Source organism: Mustela nigripes, chromosome 16 (assembly GCF_022355385.1).
Source record: "Mustela nigripes isolate SB6536 chromosome 16, MUSNIG.SB6536, whole genome shotgun sequence".
Lineage (NCBI taxonomy): Eukaryota > Metazoa > Chordata > Mammalia > Carnivora > Mustelidae > Mustela > Mustela nigripes.
In genome coordinates this window covers 36,046,627-36,059,760 of record NC_081572.1, presented here as the reverse complement: position 1 = coordinate 36,059,760, position 13,134 = coordinate 36,046,627, and the positions used below count along the sequence as shown (strand labels likewise).

General features: G+C 42.8%; 1 protein-coding gene across 6 annotated transcripts in view; it reads left to right on the top strand.

Annotated features, from left to right (window-relative positions):
* Positions 1-13,134, top strand: part of ACACA (acetyl-CoA carboxylase alpha) — a 284,911-nt gene that overhangs the window by 237,338 nt on the left and 34,439 nt on the right. For all 6 annotated transcript variants that reach the window (XM_059379646.1, XM_059379645.1, XM_059379644.1 and 3 more), the window contains 4 exons: positions 4,819-4,962; positions 5,501-5,621; positions 9,409-9,505; positions 12,813-12,909. In XM_059379646.1, the coding sequence (XP_059235629.1) occupies positions 4,819-4,962; positions 5,501-5,621; positions 9,409-9,505; positions 12,813-12,909 (459 nt within the window). The remainder of the gene's footprint in view (positions 1-4,818; positions 4,963-5,500; positions 5,622-9,408; positions 9,506-12,812; positions 12,910-13,134) is intronic.

Here is a 13,134-nt window from a genome sequence, read left to right as displayed (position 1 = left end):
TTCTTGGTTGCATAGGCTCCAGTTCTGTCTCCCTAGAGATTTAATTCCATTCACCCTTGGATATATTCCTGGAGAAACATTTACACAGTAATATGTGCTGCACCACTTAAAATTGTTAATTGGAGATTGAATTACTTGTCAGCTTTTAAAAATGTAGTCCTCTCAGGTCAGAGAGGAGGGTGTTAGCAGCAGAGTAGATGAGCTATTGCATTTTTTCCTCTCCCTTCCTCTTTTCTCCCCCCTCCCTTTTCCTCTCTCATTCTTCCTCCTTTCTTTTGTCCCTATTTTACCAATTTTTTCCTGCTTCCACTTATTTTTTTCCCATCTCTCTTTCTGCCTTAGCCAAACCTTTATCCATAACCTGACAGATCCCACAGTGACTTTAATATCTAGAATCATGAACAAAGTCCAGTAATGATAATTGCCCGGGAAACGTACAAAACCCCGCCTTACATCCTCTTGAGGATGGAAATACCGTAAGGAGAGGTAGGATTGCAGCAAGGACTCAGTTTGTGTAGCCTAAATTCTTAGATGCAAGAGGAATTTTATACTTCCTGCTTCTTTAAATAGAAGCTTGCCCTGACCCAAGAACTGTTTAAAGGGGGGAAAGATTGGCTAACGGGAGAAAAGCAGCAGTAGATTTCATTTTTTATTCCACCGATATGCATCATTATTTTTCACATCTTCAGCACACGATTGCAAATATTTGCCTGTAAGTCTAAAGGCCCCCAACCTAATGTGTCTATCAGGACAAAGGCAGTTTTTCTTAAAAAATTGAGCTAAGTTGCATCTCTGAAACTTGGAAATCTCCATGCCTGTGCTGACAAATATCCTGACAAGTAAATACTATACTCATTCAGTATTACACAGTGATTTCATTTGCACAAAACCTCACAATGCTCTGCCACTTCAGTCAAACGTCTGGAGCACTGGGGAAAGGAAGAACGTGTTTATCTTGATCTCCAAAAAGGGATTTAAGGGAGAGAGCAGGCGGTATATTAGCCTGTTTTCATTGCCTGTCAGCTGTGGTAAACCTGAGCTGTCTGCGGTGTCTCTAGATAAGCAGCAACAACAGCAGCAGCCTTAGCATGTATGTATGACTGCGTTCATTTGTACTTCTTATGTATCTCGAAATTTCTAGAGGCCGTGTTGCATCTTCGGTGGAGCCTTTAACAACTGTGTCTCTGCTAATCGCTGGCTTTTAGTTGGGGCCCTTAATTCTCAGGTCTGCCCCCCGCAATGAATGGAGAGCTGGATGAGGCTTACATTTATATCGAGTGGATGAAGATCCTCTTTCCCCTCCAAGTCACCCCTTGCTCAGTTTCTGTGCATGTGGGCACTCTTTAGCGGACGGCCCTGAGGGGCTGCCTCCTCCTAATCTTTTATGGTTCTGCGTCTCCACCTAAACCTGGGGACCAACAAAGTGGGGCCTCGGAAGCCACCCCTCTTGGAGTGGCTCCTGTGTTTAAATATGGTTACTGATGCTTGATGGGAAGATAAAAAGTTTGCATCACGCAGTAGAAGATGTGAGACAAGTAATTTGGGAAAGCTGGAAATCCAGCAACTGGATTTGTATAGCTATGTCATGGCTGAAAAACTGACAAACAAAGCTCACCTCCTTCATGAAAATACTAAGTCAGTGAGGCTCGTTTACCTCCCCATTTTTCTGTGAAAGGTTGGTAGGGCAATACTGAAGCATAAAACAGTGGTCCTGCCTCTGTCAGGCTCTTCTCTTTGCCTTCCTAGATGCCGATCAGGGTTTGCATAACTGCTCTGGCGTGATCATTTCAGAGTTAGGCAGAATGGATTTGGTCCTCGCCCAGATTCTGCTTCTTTCGTTGGAGCTTTTGTGGTGAAGTATTCTAAAATCATTAAAACCACTTGAGTCAGCAACGACCCCTGTAAATCAGGAGCTATTGTGTGCACCCTCATTCTCCCGGTGCATGCTCCAGGCATACGGTCACTGAAGATGAACTGGAGGCTCCTGCTTTCTCTTCACCGACTGTAAAGTAGCTATGATTATTAGCATTTGTTTGTGATTACTGAAGCAGGTTTCATTTCTGCGTGTCCTTCCCTCCCCGCCCCTACCCCCTAAGATAAGGCCAGTCACAGAGAGCCATTTGGAGACTCTATTAGTCTAACCTATAATTTTTCCTTTTAATTTTCGAAGTAAATGAATTTTCTCACATGACAAACATTTCTTTAGTCCAGAGATGGTGTCCTCGGTTGTGGTAAGCCCTTGTGAGGCTTTTTTCTGAATCAACACTACCTTTTCAGAACAACGCCAACACGTCAGAAACTGAGTTTTGCTTGTAAGGGGAAGATGTCCTAGGTGATTAAACTCTTGCTCCCTCCAAGTTTGTCTCCTGTTAATTTATAGGAGTATGGAGTGGAATGGGCAAGTGGCAGAGCCTCCAAGGGTAGTGCCAGTTCTGGATGCTCTTGCCTTTCGAAATGAAGGACAAAGATGTGTGAGGAAGGTGTATTTGAACAGCCAAGCAGCTCTTGGTCCACTTTGGTCCCTTTGCCAAGATTGGTTCTTCTTCTGTCCATCATTCATTTTGGAAGGATGTGAGGTTCTAAGCAAGTGGACATTAATAAAGTACTAGAAATAGTGTTTCCAACGAAAGAAAACCATCTTTCTGAGTAGGAAGCGGCCCCAGCTCTCTTCTAGGCGGCAAGGAGTTCCTGGCTCACACAGATTGTGAACATCAGATATTCAGGGTCAGTGCAGTGTCTCCTTTTTATTTCTTTTCCCCCTTTCCAATTTTATTTTAATAATTAAAAATACTGCTGATCACACTGAATGACTTCTGGCAGAGAGGCAGTCTGTCCCAGAAGGACCAGTTGTGGGCCATCGGGTTTATGACGTCCATAAAACCAGAGCCAGATCAGAGCATGGCCTCCCTGAGTGACAGGGGTTTTGCTTCCACCAGGGTCCCCCCATCAACTGACTGCTTTGGGAATTTGTTTTGGGTTGGTTTTTTGTTCCGTTTTGTTTCCTGATGCATGTGTGACTATACATGTGTGCACACATTTAAAGATATAAATGAAACAGGTATGTAATGCCCTCTGCCTGTTAGAAAGACTAAAGCCATCAAAATAACAAACGGCGTGTATTTGCTAGAATGTCAAAGTTATGAGTTTATTTTGTAATGATGTGCTCCTGCCTTCATGAGGTAAACTGGCCGTGGCGGAGGTGTTATTAGTAATATGGACTCAGTGGAGCAGAAAGCCGAGTGACCGAGAGATCAGTGTATCAGTCAGAGAGAGGGCAAATGGAAAGAGACAGCAGGAGAATGAGAAAGGAGCCACAGTGCCTGGGCTGAGATTAAAGACAGACTGAGAGGAGGAGGGGGAGCCCAGTGGTCACATTCGGTCTCCCCTGTTCCTGGGGCTCCTTCAGAGGAGTTGCTGGTGTGTTGCTCAGCTCAGGGCTGTCTGCAAAGACTGGTTCTCTGCACTTCCTCACCAAGGAAAGCAGTTTTGCTCTCCATATTCCTTTCCGAAGAGTCTCTTCCTCGCTGCCTCACTGAAGTTAAGAGGAGTGGAGGCCAGCTGGGTCACACTGAGGTGATGACTTTGGTCGCCAACTTCCTCATCCTTTGCAGGGACTTGATGTCTGGGCTGACCCAGCATGGGGGAAACATCTCAAATCTCTTATCAGGAAGGGGCAAGATAGGAATATACAGGTAGAGTTTGCTGGTCTTCCCTTTATTAGATTCTTCCCAGAGACTGAAAATGAATAAAAGCTACTAAGGAAGCAAATTTGTGTTGTGGTTATTTTCTGAAGGAGGAGGGGAGAGGAAAGAGAAAAGGTAAAACACAGTAAGTGCTCCACAACTGCTTCAAGCTCTCCAGGGCTACCCCCAGATGACTGGCAATTACTACACACTCAGCAGTTTGCAATAGTCAGTGATCAGGCTGCCCAGCTTCCATTGCTGGGTCAGAAAACCTCCCTCCCTAAAAGAAATTATTAACCAGTCTTCTAGGGAAAAAGAAACCCTGCAATTTCTAAGTCTATGAATATTTTTTCTTCCTGTATTTTTTCCTCCTTCTTTAAAGGAAACTTTGTGATTTCCAGTTGCACGTGCCTTTCAACCTCATATGGGTTAAACTCCTCCAGGGATACACCAGGGATGGAGGCCCTCTGTATTTCCTGGAACCTTGGAAGAGAAGGACAGAGGAGAGGCAGGCTTGGGTATAAATCACTGCGCTCCACCCAGCACACAAAGACGTTTAGACTCCAGGGTTCATGTATGGATGAGTTGCTTCAGGATTTTGCCAGCCTTAGGACTTGTGTGTGGGGACCAGCTTTAAAAATCAAATGTAAGGGGGGGAAAGTAATCCTTTTAAAATATTAGGGACCCAAACCTCACAGCATTTAAGTGAGACTTGTCACTAAAGATTGTCAGAAGACCGGCATGTTTCCTCTCTGTGTATATGTGCAGCAGTTCGCTGGCCTGCAGATGTGGGGGTAGCCCACCCTTCCGGGTCACAGCCTCTGCTCCCCACCACAGTTCTAGCTGACTTAAAGTATGCTAACAGCTGTCTGTGGCAGCTAGTTGAGAGAGGGAGAGGCTTGCTGGTTTTTGAATTGCAACAGTATTGTGTTTAAAAAAAAAAAAAGCCTTTTTTATTTTCTCAGCTTTCTTTTTAAGACAAAGGTCCAGACAGTCCCTCCGAACAACACATAGAGGCTGGATGGAATCTGTGTCTTGTGGAGGAAAGAACCCATTTTAGTGAGAGTCACAAAATAGACTCTGCCTTTATTTCTGTCAGACAGATAAATGCCTTTTCTCCTACTTGTCTCTCCAGGTCCTTGGGCGGGAAGTATACACCTCCAATAACCAACTTGGGGGCATCCAGATTATGCACAACAATGGGGTGACCCACAACATCGTTTGCGATGACTTTGAAGGGGTTTTCACTGTCCTGCACTGGCTGTCTTATATGCCCAAGGTGAGCCCTTCCCATCCAGCAGACAGAGCCCCCAGAACCCGGCCTTTCCACCACAGCTCACACGGCCTCTGTGTTTGGGGTCTCTTCTTTATGGTCGAGAAACTGTTTTATGAAATACTCCTCTGCAAGTTACCGGTTTCTTTTTCTTGCAGCCATCTTTGGGCTTCTGGCTTTAAATTGCCTTTGGATTTCATCGGTTAGGTCCCTTTCTGATATTTTCCCCAGTCAGAAGCCTTCATGGTCCATCTGGGCTCAGATCACTGTGGGTTTTTTTCTTTGTAATAGCTATCCATCCCCCAGGAAGCCTCCCATAAAGTGTGGGTACATGGAAATCAAGAAGCAAGAATATACAGGGTTTTTTTTTGCCAGACTCCTACGTGAGACTTGAGACCTGTCCATGTTCTCAGGGGTTGGCTGGGGCAGACGGGTATGATTCTGTTTCTGGTCCCTACTGTCTTTGTAACGATCATGGCTAAGTCAGGACCTTGGGCCTGCTATTCACTAATTGCTGTGCTCTTTCCTCCCAACCACCTTTTAGAATGTGCGCAGTTCAGTTCCTCTCTTGAACTCCAAGGATCCTATAGATAGAATCATCGAGTTTGTTCCCACGAAGGCCCCATATGATCCTCGATGGATGCTAGCAGGCCGACCTCACCCAAGTAGGTATATATTGGTGGGTCCATTAGTACCCTGGCCCTCGGGCTGTCAGTCTTCCATTTAATCACTAACCAATTCCTGCGCGATAGTACGTGACAAGTACATGAGACATATCTTTAAAACAGCTCTCTGAAGATCAAGGTGGAAAATCCTTCAAGAACAAATGAGAACCAAATGAAATTAGGTGTATAAGTCAGTCACTGACGCACATGCAGGGCAGTAACTAATATATTTCTTCTGTTAATTCTGTTATTAAAGCACTTATTACTTAATGGGTTCAAAGACTTTAAAACAGTTAAATCTAAGCAGTAAATGCATAGAATCTTTGACCGTCTAGTCTATGTAAACAGAGATTAATCAGATCAGTTTTAGAAAAGATATTTGACCCTCCAGTGTGGAACGTGACTACACTCTTCTCAGCAAGCTATTTCCAAGCATCCATCCTGCGTGTACCCTTCTTTTCTTACGATATTGGTGAAAGTACTGGTACTTGCTTTAGTTATTAATGTAAGATTACCTTATAAGATCATTATTCATTAAGAGATTGTCTAGAACTCTTAAATTTATAAATAGATCAGGTAAGAACAAACCCTCCCCCCCCATGTTCATCTAATATATCAATCTGTCTTATGGCTGATTTTACCTATTTTTAAAACAAAAACACAACAGAAAAAAAGTAGGGGCTCCAGGTAAGGTGAATGTACATTCTTGTTTGTTGGTCTATTAGGCTGATTTAACAAATTTTACTTATCAGGTGGTTATTTTGTGAAGCTCCAAATCCCCCTGCTACATTTTGAATCTATTTTTTTCAGGGTTTTTGAGAGGGTGTTTGTTCTTTTTCACATGTTTATTGCAACTCTATCAAAGAAAGTGAGTACAGAAGATAATTCACTAAATTTAAGAGTCACTGTGATTTTTTTTTTTTTTAAGATTTTATTTATTTGTCAGAGAGAGAGCAAGAGTGAGAGAGTGAGGGACGCCTGGGTGGCTCAGTTGGTTAAGCAGCTGCCTTTGGCTCAAGTCATGATCCCAGCGTCCTGGGATCAAGTCCCACATCGGGCTCCTTGCTCTGCAGAGAGCCTGCTTCTCCCTCTGACTCTGCCTTCCACTCTGTCTGCCTGTGCTCGCTCTCTCTCTGACAAATAAATAAATAAAATCTTTAAAAAAAAAAAAAAAAAAAGAGTGAGAGAGTGAGTGAGCACAAGCAACTGGGAGCAGCAGGCAGAGGGGGAAGGAAACTCCCTGCTCAGCAGGGAGCCCGATGTGGGACTGGATCCCAGGACCCTGGGATCCTGACCTGAGCTGAGCTGAGCCAAAGGCAAATGCTTAACCCTCAGGCACCCAGGCATCCCAAGAGTCACTGATTTTGTTAAAAGAAAAAAGAAGTCTGCATAAGGGAGACTTAAACCTTTGTCTGTACCCACTCTGAGCTAGGTGGGGCTGCAAAGCACTTCCATATACATTATCTTATTGGGCTTACTACTTCTCAGAGATAAAAAGAGATTACCACTTTACAAGCTCAGAGAAGTTAAGTGATTTGTGCAAGGTCACACAGCTATTACTTAGGAATTGGGGCTTAATCTATAGCACAACTACAGATAGTACAGAAAAATCACCAGAGGAATTTTAATTTAAAATTTTACCTGTTGTCTTTGATGCCTTTTCTTGTTGCTTTTAATAAAACTAGTTTTTCTACCCAGAAAAATCACCATAATCCCTATCTCTCATTTGTATGCCATGATTACAGTAAGAACTGTGATCGTAAGATACCTGTCGGCCTTAAAATCCAGGACTTTTCTAGGAGAATTCAGAACAAGACTCTGTGAGTCTTCTCCTGGGAATCATGGTAGGGGGTTGGGGGTATATCTTAGCTGGCTTCTGAGTTCTACATCTGAACTGAACGCAACCTGCTCTTTGGGGGTTGGGGGATGAAATCTAACTACACCAGCCATGGCCCACCAGTGAGTCCCCTCCCCCAACTGACACACAAGGCAGGAGGTTTTTTTTTTTTTTTAATTTTTAAATTTTTTTTTTTTTAAGATTTTATTTATTTATTTGACAGACAGAGATCACAAGTAGGAAGAGAGACAGGCAGAGAGAGGAGGGAAGCAGGCTCCCTGCCAAGCAGAAAGCCCAATGCAAGGCTCCATCCCAGGACCCTGAGATCATGACCTGAGCTGAAGGCAGAGGCTTAACCCACTAAGCCGCCCAGGCGCCCCAAGCCAGAAGGGTTTTTAAAGAAGAAAGTCTTTCCATTGTTGTTCCAAATCATTGTTTTTGAAGTAAGAATCATAAAATGACCCAAGCATATGAGGTTAAGATTTCAGTATCCTGATCCACTTAGAAGTTTGATTTAGAACCTTCATCAGAATGTGAGCCCTCTTTCATGGGGTGAACAGATGTGTGTGTATGTAGGTGGGCATTATCCCGGCCATTATTAATGAGATCTGCAGCATAAAATGAAATTTGTGATAAACTAAGTTTTCTGGTTTTTTGGATAATATTTTTTCATCGACTCCCTAGCAATTCATCCTGCTGTCTCTGCAGCTAACATTCGCTCCCAAATCGAGTGACTTCAGATTTTAATTTAGTGGAAGCGTTAAAGAAAGCAGATGATTCCCTGTGATAAGTTAAAGCAGATATCTTCTAGGTGAAAAGTTAAAGTCATTTATTAGAGGAGATAGTGCTGTGATATTCTTCAAACTGACGCCCAACACGAGACCAGAATCTAAACGATCAGCTTTGGGCTCGCGATAGAGAGATAATTTTGAAATGGATGATCACATTTTACACTGGGGCCATAGAGGCAAGGAATGTAGAACACAGTAATTACAAATTTAGTCTTGATAAAACACTCTCCATCCTGTTTAAGTCAGCAGAGGTTAGCTTGCTCGGATCTCCACTTTTAATTGGTTTTGGACTTGAGTTTTTAGGGGGCGGAGGGCCATGTTCAAATTAGAAGGATCACTGAGGAACCCTGAGCTGAGGGGCAAGCTAGGAAACAGTTATTTGCAGAAGCTTTTATGGGGCCTTGGTCAAACACAGATACCTGTGGAACAAAAGTTTTTTTCTTAACCTAAGATGTCCAAAGTTACGTGTCTTGCCAATGAAGGAAATTCTGTGTTCAGGGGAGGTTAATGACATTAGGTGTGTGCATCTTAACCATTATATTTTTGCTGTGTGTCAAGAGTATATGGGCATGGCCCTTTCTTATAGGAAGATTATACTTTTTCAGCTGTAAGTAAAGTGGATGTATCTTTCTGCTTTTCTAACAGAGAAGCCAAGTCCCTTTTCTTTTCTGCAAATTTGGGTCCTTATCTGATCGTTAATAGTTATCATTGGCTGTCTTCAGCTTCCCACTTTAAAAAGCCAATGGAACCAAACAAAATTGTAAGCTAAGTTTTAAAATAGAAATAGACATTTTGAAAACACTTTAATGACTTGGCTGCCTTTTGACAAATGTTTGTAGTGTTTTGAAAAAAGCAAAGTTATTTATTTAAAAACATGCAAACTCTCTGCTAGCTGAACCCCATCGTTTAACAATAAATGATGCTTTTGCTGATAAATGATTCTTTTTATGCAGACTAGCAAATGAAATAGGAGATGATGTCTGAAGGCAGATGAGCATTCATTGCCTAACGCCTGCATCTATTATAATATGGTTAAAAACAACAGCAAACTCCCCAAAACAATCCCCCACATCCAACCTCAGATTTGCCAGTTCCAGTGCATTTTCAATAGATTGATGGTCTTTATTCTCTCTTTGTTCTCTTTCTTTCTCTTCTGTAGCCCAGAAAGGTCAGTGGTTGAGTGGATTTTTTGACTATGGATCTTTCTCGGAGATCATGCAACCCTGGGCCCAGACTGTGGTGGTTGGCAGAGCCAGGTAAGAGCTCTTCTGTTTTGGAAGCTCTTCTTCCTCCCAACTAAAAACAAGAAAGGAACAGGCCATGACTATAGAGATTTGCGGGGGCAGGTGGGTTTTTTTTTTTTATGGTGGTGGTCGTCGTCATTGTTTTTGTTTTTGTTTTTGTTTTTGTTTTTAACCAATAATGTTCTCTTTGTCTAAACTTCCTAAGAATATTGAATTATAGTCATGCCCAAGGCAGCATAACTGGAGCACTGGTTCCCAGTCGTCATTTACTGTGTCACTTCAGCGATGCGTTTGATCTGAAGTCTGGTTTTGACATTTCCTTTTTACAACACTGAAAGAAAAGCTCTTCGAGGGCTGTAAAGCCCAAAGACAATAGCCATAGCCCACTAGTGACCTTCCCCTTCCCCAAAGACCATTTTCTTTCCAAGGAAGGTGACAAATGAATCAGACTCATCTACCTTGCCATGTAACCCAAAGATCTATGTAACCTAGAAGAAGTTCCTTCCTGGCATCAAGATTATTTAAGTATAGCAAATGCACATGATACTGGCTTATCATCAGATTTGAATTGCAAAGAAAAAAGTTTACCTGAAACAGAAATGAGTAAAATAAACTGGAATAGATTTGCCGGGCTACCTATATTTTTCAAATGGGAAATTGAAGTTTCTATTAAATTTTAATACCCACTCTAAGAAGTGCTTCACTCAACAGCCAGCTCTGCACGAAATAATCTGTAGCACTCGCTGTAACGAGCACCTGCCAAGACTGATCTTAATCTCGTTCTGCACTGCAGAGACATGCTGCCCTAGGGACCCACATCTGGAGCTCACCTTCCTCTCGGGGGCAATCAGTTTTCCTTATCTTGGTGAAAAGTGGCACCTGCTCAAGATTCTCAAACATGCCACATTGGGTTGAGATTTAGATTCTAGCCTTGAAAATAATTCTAGGCTTTGTGGTTCTCTCAGTACAGCAGGTCAGCATGTCTCATGCTGCCAATGACAAGGAGCCATCAGATGGCGAATCCAACAGACAGGATCTTCCACTGTGACTCTGAGTAAGAGTCAGGCCTGGAGCCAGCCCAGACCAAAACTCACAGGGGCTAGCTCCCATTTTCTCTCGCATTTCAGGTCTTCTACCCTCACCACAGGCTTCTGGGGCTTCTGGGGCCCAGGAGAACTATTCTTTGTGCCTCATAAAATTCTTACTGGGAGTGGGGGTGGGGGGTGCACTAGGGAGAGAGCCCTCCTACCCAGGATCTATCAGTTTGTTATGGGGGGCCCTGACATCACATGCAGACCAACTTTTTTGAAAATTTGTCTGTTACCTATGCTGCTTCAGTCTTCCTTCTGTTAAAAACGTGACAGATTTTAAGCCTCTGAAAGCGAAACCTTTGTTAAGGTCTTTAAGATCCTCCCACGGGAAACAAGAGAATAATGCTTTACACTTATGATTGGAAGAAAAGGGATTGTTCTGTGAGCAAGATCAGTCAAGCTTGGCTTTAGTTAGCTCTGCCATTGTTTATTGCAACACTCACTCGGACTTCTTCCTTTCTTTCCATCTGATGAGTTCTGGGCTTCTTACTTCAAACACATACACATGCTCACAAGTATATAAAACACAAATGGAGCTAGCTTCTTTCAAAAGCAATGGCATTTCGAGAAATAAATATAAATGTATTCTTCTGGGATTGTTACTGTAAGTGCTGCCAAAACTCATCTTTGGTATATATGTTTGGAATATGTGTGCTATTGGCTGTAAATTGTCTTTTATTATTCCATGGCACCTTGTCCAGGGACACACTATAAAACAAGATGTAGCATCTTCATGTGCTAGCCTGATAAAATTTATATGAAGTATAATAGAAAACAGAAGTTGTTCTGAGCTGTTTTCAAGTTCAATAAATAACTGTAATACTCGGATAAAGATGTTCTTTATTAGGTCACATGGGCCCTAATATATAAGTTATAAGTTACCGATTTAGGGTGGCTTTTGCAATTACAAGTTTCCAGTTGGATTGTTAATCATTGTGAACAGAAATATTTCTAAACCCTCCTGTGTACCTCATGCTCGTTGTCTGGTTGTCTAGAGGGCTTTTGATTCTGATTCAGTGCAGGCAAGTGACAAGGGGGTGGGTGGTCCCCACTCAGGCCCCTGTCAGGCCTCTTGCGATGACAAGAATACATTTCCAGTAGCCAGTGTGACAACCAAAGACCATCCTTCATGGAAAAGTTTGTTATGGAGATGCTGGGGGAATGAGAGACTATAACCCATCCCAGCCTCGGCCCCAAGGAATGCAGCTGAGAAAGTGAAGAGTGAATCACATTTTCCAGAGTAAAGACTCACTGACTCACCCTGTACCTGCAGCTACTGCCACCCCTCCCCCCACTTTCCCCTCTCTCCCATTCTTCCTGATTTTTACCAGGAAATCTTTTTGAGGACCAAGCTGAGAGGGAATCGTGCACCATCTGTGCAGCAGAGGCTTTGAGCTCCTGAAGAGTTTTTTAAATTAACATATGTTGGCGATTAAATGCATACTTTCAATACAGATCACCTGTTTCACCAAGAGTAATGACTGCAGGTTATCCCTGTGCTACTGCTCTTTTCCAGTGAAAGAGAAAGTTGAGGGCTTATTTAACCACCTCTGTACCCTTGGCACATATTTTTCATCATCCCCATAACACACCTATGCAACCCCCCCCCAAAAAAATACTCTGGACTTTTTATTAAAATAAAACTACTATTGTGATAATAGTATAGTGGTCTTTATCTTTCAGATGCTGAAGTATTTATAGACAAAATTATACACTTAATATTTCCTTCAAAATAACATGGGACTCACGGAGGGGAAAGTAGTTAGAAATGAAGATGAAACAAAACTGGCCAGGAGTTGATTAGTGAAGATGGGTATTGGGTATATGGGATTCATTGTATTGCCCAGTGTAATTTCAGGCACCTCCCACCTCTCAGACCCTTTCCCTCTGTCTTCACCAAAGAGATGCTCCAGAGTGAGCTGAGAAATGTCATTTGGGATCCATAGAAAAAGATGTGTGCGTACGTGCATATGTGTGCGCACACACACATCTAGCCTGTTGGGTCTAAATGCTGAAGCTCCCCTGGTACAACTCTTGGTTTGAATTGATTATGTGATGGAGGACAGGAGTGATTCTGAGGGTAGAAGAGTCAGATTTTCCCGTTCTCTGTATTTGCAGTTTCCAGACCCCCCACACGCACCCCAATCTTTTGATATAGGTCTGGAAAAAAAAATGACCAACTGTACTATTTACATGCTTTCAGTTCTTCTTTGGCTCATTTTTTGTAGGCTAGGAGGAATACCTGTGGGAGTAGTTGCCGTAGAAACCCGAACAGTGGAACTAAGTATCCCCGCCGATCCTGCAAACCTGGATTCTGAAGCCAAGGTCAGTAACCTCAAGTACCCTGTGCTCCTGTGCTCGGAGCTGGCTTTCCTTTCTGCACAGCCTGTGGATGTACTGGGGGTATTGCACACCACCATGTGCTCACTTTTAAGATGACTCTAAATGGACTACAAGCTAAATTCTAACTGAAAAATTACTTAGGTCTTTATAGTGGTCTTGTTGATGCTAGAGAACAGTCTGGGTTCCTTGGGGAGGTAGTCTTCTGGA